The sequence below is a fragment of the Bos javanicus genome, chromosome 17, assembly GCF_032452875.1.
Source record: "Bos javanicus breed banteng chromosome 17, ARS-OSU_banteng_1.0, whole genome shotgun sequence".
In the NCBI taxonomy this organism is placed as follows: domain Eukaryota; kingdom Metazoa; phylum Chordata; class Mammalia; order Artiodactyla; family Bovidae; genus Bos; species Bos javanicus.
The window spans coordinates 7,519,287-7,536,202 of NC_083884.1; the positions used below are offsets into that span (position 1 = coordinate 7,519,287).

At 37.2% G+C, this 16,916-nt stretch overlaps 1 protein-coding gene across 7 annotated transcripts in view; it reads left to right on the plus strand.

The window, feature by feature from the left end:
• LRBA (LPS responsive beige-like anchor protein) overlaps positions 1–16,916 on the plus strand; it is a 753,999-nt gene that overhangs the window by 174,318 nt on the left and 562,765 nt on the right. For 5 of the 7 annotated variants that reach the window (XM_061384015.1, XM_061384012.1, XM_061384019.1 and 2 more), the window contains exons 27-30: positions 878–1,005; positions 1,432–1,539; positions 5,887–6,043; positions 10,310–10,757. In XM_061384015.1, the coding sequence (XP_061239999.1) occupies positions 878–1,005; positions 1,432–1,539; positions 5,887–6,043; positions 10,310–10,757 (841 nt within the window). The remainder of the gene's footprint in view (positions 1–877; positions 1,006–1,431; positions 1,540–5,886; positions 6,044–10,309; positions 10,758–16,916) is intronic. The other 2 variants (XM_061384016.1, XM_061384018.1) reach the window with 1 other exon arrangement.

Sequence of the window (16,916 nt, forward strand, 5' to 3'; positions counted from 1 at the left end):
CTTCTCTTTTTCCAATTCTGTGGCTCTCTCTGGGCACCTTTCTGAATATTCTCCTTTTTCAATTCCGTGTGTAGTAGCTGTATGAGAGTCAGCTGGTACTTGAAGTTATCACTTACGTTTGCTATTTTGTTCCTAATTTGCTCTCCCATTCTTGTGGAGACAAATACTTTTAGGGCTACCAATTTGGCTGGGATTGGAGATGATTACATGCTATGAATCAATTCATAGACAATTGTGTATTACCTAATTCTTTAAAATTCACAGTTAATATCTGAATAACTTGAGTTAACTGCCTGATAAGTGAGAAGTTTAGAGAGGTAATTTTGGATTGTATATTAATCACAATCTCCTTTTTGTCCCCTACCTTTTGAACTGTTTTAATGAAAGCCAGTAAAAGATAGACCTTATAAATAAATATTCCCTTTAATGCTATACCCTCTATCAGTACCTATTACTATCATGCTGTAATCCTAAAAATTTTAAGAAAAACGTGCAGGTTTCTAGTTTAACTATTGTACTTTAGTGAAGATAATAGAAGGACTAGTTGATGGCAATGTGATTTACTTTGTTTTCCTTCACTTTTGAAATTTTTTCTTCCCTATCTTTTCCTCCGTAAAAGATTATTTCAGGTAACTTATGTGAGATCTAAGAAACAGTCAAGTGTTTCTTAAGGTTCTTGAACTGATTCTCTTTTAGCAGTGGGCCCTATAGATTGGCTACCAGAGTCAGCAAACAAACAGTGGGTGATAAAGCCCAGGGATATTTTAGGAATTTGCTGAAGGTGATCTGTTTCAAATAAAATCTTATGCAACTTATTTAGGTGGGTTTTGTCAGTCCCATAATCTTAAATACAGTTTTTTCTTAAAATAAATTGCAGTGTGTGCAGTGGCAGTAAGGAATTGCTTAGAGTGTCAGCAGCAGTCACAGCTGAGAAGTAAAGGCGAAGCAGGAAAAAGCCAGAAAATGGCACACAGCCTGATTCCCACTGGGAAATCTGCTGCGAAGGTAAGCCTGCGGAATAATTAATTAAATAAGAAAGCATTCTCTTATTTTACAGTTAAGATCTTAAATTTATTTGTTCATTTCAACATAAAGTTAAATAAATCTGACAGAAGTCCTAAAATAGTTATTTTAGTCTGTGGACATAACCTTCAAATATTTGTGTTTGAGTATACAGTAAAGATTTGCTTATACTTCATCTTGTCTGCTTTTCCAAACGTTTACTCTCCTTGTGTGCACGATACTTTCCCTCCAGACACGTCAGTTTGCATTTCACGTGCTTGTTGGCCCCCTTCTATACCCCCCACCTCCGTCCTGGCACCCAAAAACAGAAGCGAGGAGGAGGAGGAAAACAAGCTGGGGCCCATGGAATAGTGTGTTATTTTTTAGAATGTCTGTGCAATGTATGTTTATATGTTTTGTCTTAAATAGAGTCCAGTGGACCTTGTAACTGGTGGTATATCTCCAGTGAGAGATTTTGACAGGCTCTTACAAGACATGGATATTAATCGACTTCGGGCAGTTGTCTTCAGAGACATAGTAAGTTACAGTATTTCTTTCACATATTCTCTTAGCTGATACATATTTCCTCCTAGGCCCACAGTATTGAGAGTGAACACTTTTTGTGATATAAAATCATCAAGTAGAAATAAGACTCAGATACCAGTTGTCTTGACAATGATTTTCGAATCTTAGAAGGTATTGTTTATATACATGGAGCTAATATATCAGAGTGTTGCTACTGATAACAATACATTATTAGATAGTAAGCATTGTAAGTGCTTTATGTATTATCGTTAATTCCAACAACTTCGTGAGTTGTGTACATTGTAATTCCAGTTTTATAAATGAGGAATTTGAAGCACAGAGAGTTCATGTCACTTGTTAAGCTAATGGAGCTAGAAAATGATAGGATTCAAACTCATCAGTCAAACACCAGAACCTGTGCTTTCAAAGTTTTATATGATATAAAGTTCATGACGATATATGGAAAAACCACTACAATATTGTAAAGTAATTAGCCTCCAATTAAAATGAATAAATTTATATTTAAAAATAAATAAATTAAAAAATAAAAGTACATGACGAAATGCTGTTTATGGTATTTTTTAAGTATTTTAAAGGTGAAAGATAGGTTTGTTTTAGCTAATTTTGATACATAATATGGCAGAATTTCATGTAGAAATTGTAATGTTGTATAAAAAAGCATAAACATGAAAATTAAAATCATTTGTGATCCTACTCACTTGGATTTGGAATATTATCGTTAACATTCACTGAACTGTTACTGTGTGTTGAGTACTAGGCTGCTCTATACTACACATAAGTTTTTTAAAAATAAACTTTATAACTTCAGTTTTAATTTTCCTTTCTCTGTTGTTTTAGTGTACTCCTGATTCTTCATGAAGTATGCAATTTGTTAGTAGTAGTTGTTATTAGCTATAGCTAATAGTCTTAAACACTTATTTCATATTAAGCATAGGACTGGATGATTGATAATATATTATCTCCTTTAATTCACAGAATACTTGTATGAGAAAGATAGCAGTATTAGCTTAAATTATCTGCTTAAAACCACAAATAGTGATAGGTAAAAGTTGAGTAAGGGCCTAAGGAATCTGATTCTTGAAATTGTCATGTTAACCATACTTCACATTTTCATCTTAACTAACATCTGTATGTACTTAATTATGCTCCCTCTCTGGATCTCAGGTTTTTGCTTTTTGGTAACTGTATTATTCCTTTTATTAACAAAGCATCACCTTTGTGTTTTTCGAAACCCACTGCCTGTGGTCTTCTGTGGAACCAAATATTGCTGCTTCCTTCTCTCCCCATTCTCTTGGAGTAGTTGTTGAGTCTATTGCCCTATAACTTTGTATTTCCTAAAATGAATTTTAAAAATCTACAATAAGTGAAGTAAGTCTGGCATTAAAATTTTTCTGATGACTTTCCTATAGCATTTAAAATGAAATCAATACACGTTACTCTGCCTCTTATTATATCACAATATTTGGACAGAGAATTAGAGCGTCTCCCATGTCTACCATGTCATTTCTGAAAGTAACAAATAACTGTAATTTTTTTGGTAATTAGAAAAGTGATATAGTCACCTTATAGGACTTTTAGAAAAGAGAAAAGAGCTTATTTCCCAGGCTACATCCAGAGCCTATTCTAGCATAAGCAAACTTTGAAGAAAAAGGAAATTACCTAAGATTAGGGATATAAATAAATCATTACCTAGAGGTTAAGAGCTATGGTTTTTAATCACTCTAATCTGAGTTCAGATTTGCTTTTGCATTCACTGTGTGCCCTTAGGTAAATTACTTAACTTCTGTAGGCCTCATTTTATGTATGTGGGTTAATGACTGTAGCACAGTGCCTGACTCACAGTATGTATTTAATAAATGACAGCTACAGTTGAAAACAAATTTGTTTCGGGAGCTAGGTCTTAAACATAAGGATCTATGCGATATTTCTTATTTGGGCATAAATCAGGCATACCCTGTATACTTCATACTGTAGTTACTAAACACTGAACATGCTAATGGGCTAAATAAAGATTTCAGTTCAGTTCAGTTCATTCACTCAGTCATGTCCAACTCTTTGCGACCCCATGAATCGCAGCACGCCAGGCCACCCTGTCCATTACCAACTCCCAGAGTTCACGCAAACTCACGTGCATTGAGTTGGTGATGCCATGCAGCCATCTCATCCTCTGTTGTCCCCTTCTCCTGCCCCCAATCCTTCCCAGCATCAGAGTCTTTTTCATTGAGTCAACTCTTTGCATCATCAGTCCTTCCAATGAACACCCAGGACTGATCTCCTTTAGAATGGACTGGTTGGATCTCCTTGCAGTCCAAGGGACTCTCAGGAGTCTTCTCCAACACCACAGTTCAAAACCATCAATTCTTTGGCGCTCAGCTTTCTTCACAGTCCAACTCTCACATCCATACATGACCACTAGAAAAACCATAGCCTAGACTAGACAGATCTTTGTTGAAAAAGTAATGTTTCTGCTTTTCAATATGCTATCTAGGTTGGTCATAACTTTCCTTCCAAGGAGTAAGCGTCTTAATTTCATGGCTGCAATCACCATCTGCAGTGATTTTGGAGCCCAAAAAATAAAGTCTGACACTGTTTCCACTGTTTCCCCATCTATTTGCCATGAAGTGATGGGATCAGATGCCATGATCTTCATTTTCTGAATGCTGAGCTTTAAGCCAACTTTTTCACTCTCCTCTTTCACTTTCATCAAGGGGCTTTTTAGTTCCTCTTCACTTTCTGCCATGAGGGTGGTGTCATCTGCATATCTGAGGTTATTAATGTTTCTCCCGGCAATTTTGATTCCAGCTTGTGCTTCCTACAGCCAAGCGTTTCTCATGATGTACTCTGCATATAAGTTAAATAAGCAGGGTGACAATATACAGCCTTGACGTACTGCTTTTCCTATTTGGAACCAGTCTTTTGTTCCATGTCCAGTTCTAACTGTTGCTTCCTGACCTGCATACAGATTTCTCAAGAGGCAGGTCAGGTGGTCTGGTATTCCCATCTCTTTCAGAATTTTCCACAGTTTATTGTGATCCACACAGTCAAAGGCTTTGGCATAGTCAATAAAGCAGAAATAGATGTTTTTCTGGAACTCTCTTGCTTTTTCAATCATCCAGCAGATGTTGGCAATTTGATCTCTGGTTCCTCTGCCTTTTTTAAAACCAGCTTGAACATTTAGATAGGTAGAAATAATTTATAAAACATTAAGAAGCCCAAGCAAGTTATTTGCCTACATTGTTAATGTTGTTACCATTGGTAGCAGTTATTGTAATAGATGGTAGGATTATGTGGCAGAAGAACATAGGAGTTTCTGGAGAAAAGGGTACATTAAGAAAGGAAAAATGAACGTATCTTTTCCATCAAGACTAATAAGGTGTTACAGATGAACCTAAAAACTACCAAAGATTCTTGTCAGATTATAAATACATCTAATAATCCTGTTAAGTGGATATGTTCAGTAGACTCTGAAGTTTAATTTTTCTCTGAAATGGTGTCCAAAACTTTTGATAATCATTAATTGGTAACTTTAAAGCGTTATTTGTACCAGTTGTTTCCATTTATTTATCTCCTAGGCAACCATGTTCTTTGTTTTGTTTATCCTAAATTTATCTGCTACTTGAGTTTCAGAATTTGATGGACAAATTTTGACTTTTTCCTTTAGATTCAAATGTATTTTGAAAACTTATCAAAATTCTTGATGTGTGCAATGTTCCTTTGAAAATGGGGAATTTTATTAGGTGAAGCGGTCATTGATATGTATAGGTGATCTGTAGAGCTGAGATGAAGCCTGAACCTCTTTAGAGATCAGCCTGGTTTGTTCTTTTCTTTCTCCAGACACTATATTAAGTCCTAGTCACTTGGTTGTCTATATTCCTTTGAAATACTCTTGAAAAGTTCTTTAGCATCTAGTTCTGTCTCTGATAACCTCACTTTTAATAATCTCAAACATTTGTCTTTTAGGAAAACTGTTATTCTGATTTTCTTAAAACATAATTTAATTCTTATGGTTGGAAGTAAAAATAATGGTTCATATATAATTATAGTTGCTATTTGATTAATCTTATAAAGTATATTAGGACATATCTCTTCAGATTGAGTTACTTAATGTAAAAAAAATGAGCCAGCGTTTCTCTCCTGTTTCACAAGCATAAAACTAACATATACAGGCATTTTTTCAAGAGTCTTTGTTCAATTTTTGCTCAGGTGAATTCATTACTATTTTCTATGTATATCGAAAGATTCGTGAATGTGTTTTGTATTTGAATGTTGTCTTGTAAAATAAGATTCGAACGTGTTACTTAGTAGTGGCATGGTTAACTCCTTTTATTTTCTCCCCAGGAGGATAGCAAACAAGCACAATTTTTAGCCTTGGCAGTTGTATACTTTATCTCTGTTCTTATGGTCTCGAAGTACAGAGACATTTTGGAACCCCAGAATGAAAGGCATAGCCAGTCTAGAGAAACTGGTAGTGAATGTGGAAATTTGTCACTCCCTGGTAAGTTTCTGTGTTTTATTATCTGGCATCCAAAATTCAAGTAAAACATTACCTACTTACGGCAGTTAAAGTATTCATCCTGGAATTTAAATCCATTTGTGTATACATTAATGAGAGCATGCAATTAGTTTTATTAATAACGAAGTATTTTAAGGACCCTGTAGTTAATTGCAACTGAGACATGATTGCTGTTTTAAGTGAGTCATCTAATTAAAAAATAAGTGAGAAAACGTTATGGTTTACGAATAAAGTATTAAACATTTTTAATTCAGCATTTGTTGTGAAGAATAACTTATATTCTCTTATAAGATATATTTGTTTACAAATAAGTGTAATAATTGGTGTTATGTATAATATTAGCTGCCAGTTATAGATGTATAGTTAGAGAAGCAGCTAATATAGGAGTAGCTCCTCCCCAACAGAGGAGATTTCTCTATCCAATCAGTATTCATTTGGTACCTCTTAGGTACTTGTTCATTACTGATGAGCATCAGCAAAAAATCTGCCCTCGTGGAGCTTGTATTCCAGGAGAATAAATAGAAAATGAGTTTATATAATGAAACAAATTGCATAGTATTTTAGAAGAGGTTAAGTCTTAAGACAATAAAAATTGAGTGGGGAAATATATCAGGAATAACCAGGAGAAAGGGAGTGTGAATTTTCACTCCAAGGAGAATGGGAAATTATTGGAGGGCTTTGAGTACAGGAGTTAGAATTGATGTACGTTATTAAAAAGTAGAATGTGGAATTCTGTTAAGATTACATCCTGTATGGCAAGAAAAAGTGGAGTTTCAGTTATGGAACTGTGTTACAGATTACCTCAAAGCGAAAACTCCCACCTATTTTAGTCTTGTTATCATGATTCCATGACTTTGATTCAGATAAGGCACAGTGGTAATAATTCCTGCTCCAAATGATGTTTCTGGGGTTGGAAAGTCTGAGATAACGTTTCTACTCATTTATCTAGCGCCTCAGCTAGAATATCTCCAAGAGCTAGGGCTGACGGACTAAAGTGACTAGGCTGGGGTTGTGTGGAGGGGACCTTGCTACTCTCAGCTAAATTCCTTTGTTTTACTCCATTAGTTTGGAGGTCCTTTATCTCCTATATGGAGGTCTCTCTACATAATCTTACCAGCAAGGTAGCCAGACTGCTTTCCGAGATGTTCAGGAATTCTGAGAATGCACAAACTCTTAGATCTTCTTAAAGATTGGGTACTGAACTGGCCCATTGTCACTTCTGCCACATGGGTGTAAGTAAGTCAGGCGCTGTGGGAATTTCTTCAAGAGATGGGAATACCAGACCACCTGACCTGACTCCTGAGAGATCTGTATGCAGGTCAAGAAGCAACAGTTAGAACTGGATGTGGAGCAACAGACTGGTTCCAGATAGTGAAAGGAGTACTTCAAGGGTGTATATTATCACCCTGCTTATTTAACTTATATGCAGAGAACATCATGAGAAATGCTGGACTGGATGAAGCACAAGCTGGAATCAAGATTGCCGGGAGAAATATCAATAATCTCAGATATGCAGATGACACCACCCTTATGGCAGAAAGTGAAGCAGGACTAAAGAGCCTCTTGATGAAAGTGAAAGAGGAGAGTGAAAAAGTTGGCTTAAAGCTCAACATTCAGCAAGCTAAGATCATAGTATCTGGTCCCATCACTTCATGGCAAATAGAAGGGGAAACAATGGAAACTGTGACAGACTTTTATTTTCTTTGGCTCCAAAATCACTGCAGATGGTGACTGCAGCCATGAAATTAAAAAACACTTACTCCTTGGAAGAAAAGTTATGACCAATCTAGACAGCTTATTAAAAAGCAGAGACATTACCTTGCCAGCAAATGTTCATCTACTCAAGGCTATGGTTTTTCCAGTAGTCATGTAAGGATGTGAGAGTTGGACTATAAAGAAAGCTGAGTGCCGAAGAATTGATGCTTTTGAACTGTGGTTTTGGAGAAGACTCTTGAGAATCCCTTGGAGTGCAAGGAGATCCAACCAGTCCATCCTAAAGAAAATCAGTCCTGAATATTCATATATATTCAGATTTTGGAATATTCATTGGAAGGACTGATGCTGAAATTGAAGCTTCAATACTTTGGCCACCTGATGCGAAGAACTGACTCATTGGAGAAGACCCTGATTATGGGAAAGATTGAAGGCAGGAGAAGGGGATGACAGAGGATGAGATGGTTTGATGGCCAACTCAATAGACATTAGTTTGAGTAAACTCCGGGAGTTGGAGATGGACAGGGAGGCTCGGCGTGCTGCAGTCCATGGGGTCACAAAGAGTCACACATGACTGAACAACTCAACTGAACTGAACTGAAGTCAGGCCTAGTCCATACTCAAGAACTACTCAAGGGGTTGAATTCCAGGAGGCATGACCTAGAGATCCATTAATGTTACAGTCTAACATAACCAGTTAGGAGTATTTTGCAATAATCTAGGCAGGAGGTGATTTGGGTATTGACCTGGGTGGTAACTGTAGGGCTAGTGAGAAGCAGTGAGATTTTGCATATATTCTGATGGTGAGAAAGCAGTATTTAAAAATATTAGGCATGCATATGTGAACTATGGAAGGTAGTCAAGAATAATTATAATGTGCAGTTGGACAGACTGAAGGTGAAACATACTCAGGCAAGGATAAGAAATTTAATTTTTGATATATTGTGTTTGCGATGTCTTTTAGACATATTAAAAAAATGTAAAGTAGGCAGTTACATTCAGTTCAGTTCAGTTGCTCAGTCGTGTCCGACTCTTTGCGACCCCATGAATTGCAGCACGCCAGGCCTCCCTGTCCATCACCCACTCCCGGAGTTCACTCAGACTCATGACCATTGAGTCGGTGATGCCATCCAGCCATCTCATCCTCTGTCGTCCCCTTCTCCTCCTGCCCCCAATCCCTCCCAGCATCAGAGTCTTTTCCAATGAGTCAGCTCTTTGCATGAGGTGGTCAAAGTACTGGAGTTTCAGCTTTAGCATCATTCCCTCCAAAGAAATCCCAGGGCTGATCTCCTTTAGAGTGGACTGGTTGGATCTCCTTGCAGTCCAAGGGACTCTCAAGCATCTTCTCCACCACCACAGTTCAAAAGCATCAATTCTTCGGCGCTTAGCCTTCTTCACAGTCCAACTGTCACATCCATACATGATCACAGGAAAAACCATAGCCTTGACTAGACGGACCTTTGTTGGCAAAGTAGTGTTACATACAACAATCTAAATTTGATTGATTGATTGAAATAGTGATGTTTAATACTTGGAGAGTGAATGAGACCATTAACGATATAAATGTTGATATAAAAAGTAAAAGGATTAAGAACTGAGCACTAAATTCCACAAAGTTAAGAAATAAGGGAGAAAGAAAAGTGAAGGAAGTAAAGAAGGAATCACAGTAAGGTATGTGAAAAGCTGGAAGAGTGTTACCAGCCTAGAAGGAATAATCAGTTGTTCCTGTTATGTCAAGAGCTGTTAGGTCGAGAATTGCCATTGGATTTAGCAAGATGGAGCATTTTGTTGAAATGGAATCAACACCTGATTGGAGGGAATGAAAATCAAATAGAAAAGGTGATGTTCCTTGTGGGACTATCTTTTAAAGCTCATTGAATCATTCATCCATATAGGGTTGGTAACATGTTTTCTAGTAGAAACTATGTCTGAGGTAGAGGTCTTGGGACTCTTATCTCAAAAAATGCCGTGTATAAGGCACAGAAGCCCATACAGCAGATTGTAAGCAATTTTGTGTTGTGTATGTATTATGGCATGAGTAGCAGGAGATGAAGTTGGAGATGAATAGTGATCTGGAAAATACTTACTGGTGGACCTAGTACTTGCCGGGCATTGTTGGAGGCCCAGGCATGGTCACTGGTGCTGGAGGTGAAGTGTTAATGAAGACAAATTCACTACCCTGATGAAGTTTACATCCTAGCAGACTTATATTATTGAAGAACCTTGAGTATACCTAAGGATTTTGGACTTTTTCTTGTAGACCGATGGCTTTCAATCTTGTATTGCTACCCATTGGTATGTCATATTCAGTTTGGGGTTTTCTCAGCTACTTTGCTAACCTTATTTATTATTACTATTTTATTAAACTATTTCACTATATGTATATTTACTCAGTACATTTTATAGATTAATTTGTTTTAGCCTTTTAAAACATGCTGTATATTTCATAATCTAAAACAATTAGGAGTGAATGTACCTTTTTAAAATTATTTGTAAATCTTTTTTATTTTTACTTTTCTTCTTTTTCTGGGTAAGATGTAGAGGACTCACCAGCAGCATCAAGCCCATTAACTCCAGCATCTGTGGAGGAATCTGAAAGCACATCACCTGCTCCAAGGCGGAACTCAAGCACTGGGGGAGAAACAGCTCCTGGGCTAGGCAGCGGCGCAGACGTGGCTGCTCCTGGAGTGCCTCCGAGCGTCGGTGCCGGTCCCGATGCCATCAACGAGGCACTGTGCACTCTTTCTTCAGAAGTCAGTAAATCTCAGGAAACCAAAAGTGATGGAGGGAATGAATCGGATAGCAAGGCTGCACCATCAGTTCCAGTTTCAAAAAATGTCAACGTGAAGGACATTCTCCGAAGCTTAGTAAACATACCAGCAGATGGAGTCACTGTGGATCCTGCCCTTCTGCCACCAGCCTGCCTTGGAGCTCTTGGTGATCTCTCTGCTGAACAACCTGTGCAGTTCAGATCTTTTGACAGGTACTATAAATATCTTTTGTATTACTCAGCCATTAAAAAGAATACATTTGAATCAGTTCTAATGAGGTGGATGAAACTGGAACCTATTATACAGAGTGAAGTAAGCCAGAAAGAAAACACCAATACAGTATACTAACGCATATATATGGAATTTAGAAAGATGGTAACAATAACCCTGTATACAAGACAGCAAAAGAGACACTGATGTATAGAACAGTCTTTTGGACTCTGTGGGAGAGGGAGAGGGTGGGATGATTTGGGAGAATGGCATTGAAATATGTATAATATCATATATGAAATGAGTTGCCAGTCCAGGTTCGATGCACGATACTGGATGCTTGGGGCTGGTGCACTGGGACGACCCAGAGGGATGGTATGGGGAGGGAGGAGGGAGGAGGGTTCAGGATGGGGAACACATGTATATCTGTGGTGGATTCATTTCGATATTTGGCAAAACCAATACAGTATTGTAAAGTTAAAAAATAAAATAAAATAAAAAAAATAGCCTTTTGTTTTAGCATTTTATAAATACATGCATTATAATGGAGTTTAAAGATTAAGCAGGAATTTAACTTTGCTAAATTTTGTAGCTTCAGCATTAAAAAGGGATGTTTTAATCTAGTTTTTAAAAATTATGATATTTTGTTGACGGGTTTGTATATCATTTCATTTTTTAAAAATTAAATTTATTTATTTTAATTGGAGGCTAATTACTTTACAATATTTTAGTGGTTTTTGCCATACATTGACATGAATCAGCCATGGGTATACATGTGTCCCCCAGCCTGAAGCCCCTTCCCACCTCCCTCCCCACCCCACCCCTCAGGGTCATCCCTTGCACTGGCCCTGAGCACCTTGTCTCATGCGTTGAACCTGGACTGGCAATCTGTTTCACATATGATAAAATACATGTTTCAATGCTATTATCAACATAATCATTAAGATTGTTTAAGAATAATGTTAATATTACATTCAGTTCAGCTCAGTTGAGTCACTCGGTCATGTCTGACTCTTGGCGACCCCATGCCTCCCTGTCCATCACCAACTCCCAGAGTTCACCCAAATTCACGTCCATCAAGTCGGTGATGCCATTCAGCCATCTCATCCTCTCTTGTCCCCTTCTTCTCCTGCCCCCAATCCCTCCCAGCATCAGAGTCTTTTCCAATGAGTCAACTCTTTGCATGAGGTGGTCAGAGTATTGGAGTTTCAGCTTCAGCATCAGTCCTTCCAGTGAACACCCAGGACTGATCTCCTTTAGGATGGACTGGTTGGATCTCCTTGCAGTTCAAGGGACTCTCAAGAGTCTTCTCCAATACCACAGTTCAAAAGCATCAATTGTTCAGTGCTCAGCTTTCTTCACAGTCCAACTCTCAAATCCATACATGATTACTGTAAAACCATAGCCTTGACTAGACAGACCTTTGTTGGCAAAGTAATGTCTCTGCTTTTGAATATGCTATCTAGTTTGGTCATAACTTTCCTTCCAAGGAGTAAGAGTCTTTTCATTTCATGGCTGCAATCACCTTCTGCAGTGATTTTGGAGCCCAGAAAAACAAAGTCTGACACTGTTTCCACTGTTTCCCCATCTGTCTGCCATGAAGTGATGGGACCAGATGCCATGGTCTTACCTTTCTGAATGTTGAGCTTTAAGCCAACTTTTTCACTCTCCACTTTCACTTTCATCAAGAGGCTTTTTATTTCCTCTTCACTTTCTGCCATAAGGGTGGTGTCATCTGCATATCTGAGTTTATTGATATTTCTCCCGGCAGTCTTGGTTCCAGCTTGTGCTTCTTCCAGCCCAACGTTTCTCATGATGTACTCTGCATAGAAGTTAAATAAGCAGTTTGACAATATACAGCCTTGACGTACTCCCTTTCCTATTTTGAACCAGTCTGTTGTTCCATGTCCAGTTCTAACTATTGCTTCCTGACCTGCATATAGGTTTCTCAAGAATCAGGTCAGGTGATCTGGTATTCCCATCTCTTTCAGAATTTTCCACAGTTTATTGTGATCCACACAGTCAAAGGCTTTGGTATAGTCAATAAAGCAGAAATAGATGTTTTTCTGGAACTCTCTTGCTTTTTCGATCATCCAGCAGATGTTGGCAATTTGATGTCTGATTCCTCTGCCTTTTCTAAAACCAGCTTGAACATCTGGAAGTTCACGGTTCACGTAGTGCTGAAGCCTGGCTTGGAGAATTTTCAGCATTACTTTACTAGCCTGTGAGATGAGTGCAATTGTGCGGTAGTTTGAGCATTCTTTAGCATTGCTTTTCTTTTGGATTGGAATGTAAACTGACTTTTTCAAGTTGGCCTGTGGCCACTGCTGAATTTTCCAACTTTGCTGGCGTGTTGAGTGCAGCATTTTAACAGCATCATCTTTCAGGATTTGAAATAGCTCAACTGGAATTCCATCCCCTCCACTAGCTTTGTAGTGATGCTTTCTAAGGCCCACTTGACTTCATATTCCAGGATATCTGGCTCTAGGTGAATGATCACACCATCGTGATTATCTTGGTCATGAAGATCTTTTTTGTACAGTTCTTCTATGTATTCCTGTCACCTCTTCTTAATATCTTCTGCTTCTGTTAGGTCCATACCATTTCTGTCCTTTATTGAGGCTATCTTTGCATGAAATATTCCCTTGGTATCTCTAATTTTCTTGAAGAGATTTCTAGTCTTTCCCATTCTGTTGTTTTCCTCTGTTTCTTTTCACTGATAGCTGAGGAAGGCTTTCTTATCACTCCTTGCTATTCTTTGGAACTCTGCATTCAAATGGGTGTATCTTTCCTTTTCTCCTTTGCTTTTTGCTTTTCTTCTTTTCACAGCTGTTTGTAAGGCCTCCCCAGATAGCCATTTTGCTTTTTGCATTTCTTTTTCTTGGGGGTGGTCTTGATCCCTGTCTCCTGTATGATGTCACAAACCTCAGTCCATAGTTCATCAGGCACTCTATCAGATCTAGTTCCTTAAATCTATTTCTCACTTCCACTGTATAATCATAAGGCATTTGATTTAGGTCATACCTGAATGGTCTAGTGATTTTCCCTACTTTCTTCAGTTTAAGTCTGAATTTGGCAATAAGGAGTTCATGATCTGAGTCACAGTCAGCTCCCGGCCTTGTTTTTGCTGACTGTTTAGAGCAAGTTGCATATTAAATAATTTTCTTCTTTTGTTTGTTGCAACTTAGAAATCACTTATTCTTCCAGATGGCTATCTTTCACTCCCCTGCTGTCAATATGTGCCAGGCTTTGTGGAGAAAGTGGGAATCTGTGAATTCTGGCAGACTCAGGAATTCATCTAAGTGTCTGTCTTGACAGCTTGAGAGAGCTGACTGTAGATTGCTGATTTTGTTGGTTCTGTTCTAAGAAACCTTCAGCTAATTTACTTGAGATTTTTCTTTATATTAAATTTACGGTAAATTTTCTGAAATTCTCTCTGTAAGACGTATATTTGAGTTATTGAATTCTTTTATTTTATTTTATTTTTAAACTTTACAATATTGACAAGCTCTACCTTATAGAAAAGTTGCCAATTAAAAGAACTTTTACTTTTCCTGAACCTGTTGAGGGCAAATTGATACAGTACTCCATCCTTTTTGAATAGTTTATTGTTTTTTTTCTGCTATACACAGTAAATTCATCTCATAAGGAAATTAAGATAGATATCATACTCCCTTCAAATCTTCAAACACATTTCAAGTTTCATTGATTTTTCTCAGCAATGCTCTTTTTAGTAGAAGGATTGAATTCAGAATTGTATACTGTATTGTGTTGTGTCTCTTTATTCTCCTTCATCTTAGAAGAATAGTTCCTTCGTCTTTGCTTAAATTTAATAGCCTCGACCCTTTAGAAGGTGAGAGTCCATAATGTTTTGTGGAGTGTCCCTCAGTTTAGTTTGTCTAATGTTTCCTCGAGATTCGGTTCAATTTAAAGCGTGTTTGGGCGTAGTATCACGGAAGTGGCACTGTTTCTTCCTATTGTGTTCTGTCTAGTGGCACACAGTTTTATCTTGTTACTGATGATATTCATTCAGATCGTTTATTTAAATGGTATTTTCTGGGTTTCTCCTTGGGAAGAGGTACTGTGAAACTGTTATCATCTTCATCAAATGATTTCAATACATTCAATATATGGCCTTATGATTTCCTGTTTTATAGAATGAATTATCCTGTTCAGTTGTGTTTATCTTGATACTGAAATTGTCTCTTATTTGGCCAGTGGGATTTCCTTCCAGTTGGCTTCTGTTTTCTTTTGACATATTGTCATCATAATTTCCTTCTGTCTGGTTGTTTATTTCATTGTGCCTTCTCTGTATTTCATCTTATCTCTTGATTTTCTACTTCAGACTTGCTGGCACATTAGACATTCAAGCTGGTTAAAATGATTTATGTAATTAAGGTGCGCTGAACTCAGGGAATATATAATTTTATTGGAAAATCTTTTTGTCATCACCCTCTGTCATCTTGTTCCTTCTTCCTCCATCTAAAGTTTAGATCAAGTGTCCTAGAATAGTAAGACTGATAGTCTAAATTCCAGGTAAATAGCATATTGGTATATGTATGATGTGTTGTTGTAGATACAGTGGTTGCTAGAGTCAGATTTTTTTTTCCTTTTATTCCTTTCCTCCTATTATTTTTTTTTTAATTAGGGTTGTAGGAGTTATATATTGCTTCTGGAAATCAAACACAGCTGTGTGTGAGTTCTGGCTTGATTACTTACTTATTAGTGGATTTGGACAGATTACCTCATCCTCCTGAGTCTCAGTTTCCTGTATGACATTGTGATACTATATGGCTATTAAAGCGGAAAAAAAGCAGAACAATATGTGTTGGTGTGAAATGATATTGACTATATATTGATCTGTAGCACTTAGCATGAAGAAATCTAGAAGTTTAAAAGATTATGCGTAGTCTTATTGAGGGTATATTGTGGAGAGCATCGTGGTTCAGTTTATTTGAGGGAAAATTGGCAGTTAATTAAAGTTTAAAATATGCAAACTTAATTATATCTCTAGAAGTTTATACAGATGTATGCAGGTACAAGATGTTTTCTTCCTGTAAGAGGAATTTCATAATTAAGCTAATACCTGTTGAGCTTTTACCCTGTTAAAGTGTTAAAGTGCATTGTTGTAGATAGGCAGGTAGGTGGGTAGACAGATACTGTTTTTGTTCTTACTTTACAGATGAAGAAACTGAAGCATAGGGAATGTAAAAAAGCAGCTTAAGCTCTTGTGCTAATAAGTGGTGGAGCTGAGATTTGAGCCATAGCCAGTGACTCTCTACCCTGTCATTTGGCAGTGCTATGCGAACATGGTTGCAAATGAAGAACTGGTTACATGTGTTGTTTCCTATGCATATGGTAAATACTCTGCAGCCACTGATGAGAGAGAGAGAAGCACAACACTATGTATTGATGTAAAATGATGTTGAAGATATATTATTAAATGAAAAAGCAGAGTACAGTTTAATTTGGGCTTTAATGGTCTTAAAAAAAAAAAAAACATATATATGTTTCCGTATGTCTCAAAAAGTATATGACAAAGTGCAGTGACTATATTTTGAGGTGTAAATGATTAGGTTTTTGAAAAAATTGACAGTATTTATAAACTTGTTTAAATTTGTATTTGTCTTAGACTAAATAATGAGAAAAACTTGAGGGTAGGTTTTTATATTTAATGTATATTTCTAATATAATCAAAGTTGTTTCGTTATAAATTCCCCAATTTTCATGTGTTTTGGCATTTATTTCTTTTTAAATAGTGTAAAAATTTTTTGTGCCTTCATGATACCTTCAGTGAGTAGGTTATGAACCTATTCAGGAAACGGCAAAGGGAATACAATTTTAGAGATTTATTAAAATACAAAACAAAGGGGAATTTGGCAATACTATTTTTCAGGAGGCTATTTGGAGCTTACATGTCTGGTATGCACTTAACATATTGTCTGATGGCAAGCAAACTGCTCTGGTTTCCCCCCCTCTTTTTCAAAGCAAGAGACACCTTTTGAAAAACTTTTCATGCAGCTTTAGACCAAAGGAGTATCTTTGAGAATTTCAAAGCATCCCTCTGATCGTGTATTTATCTCTGGAATGCTGTGTCAGAAATCACAACTCTCCTCATATCTTAAGAATTATCAACTTCCAAGCAATAGCTGGAAAGTTTA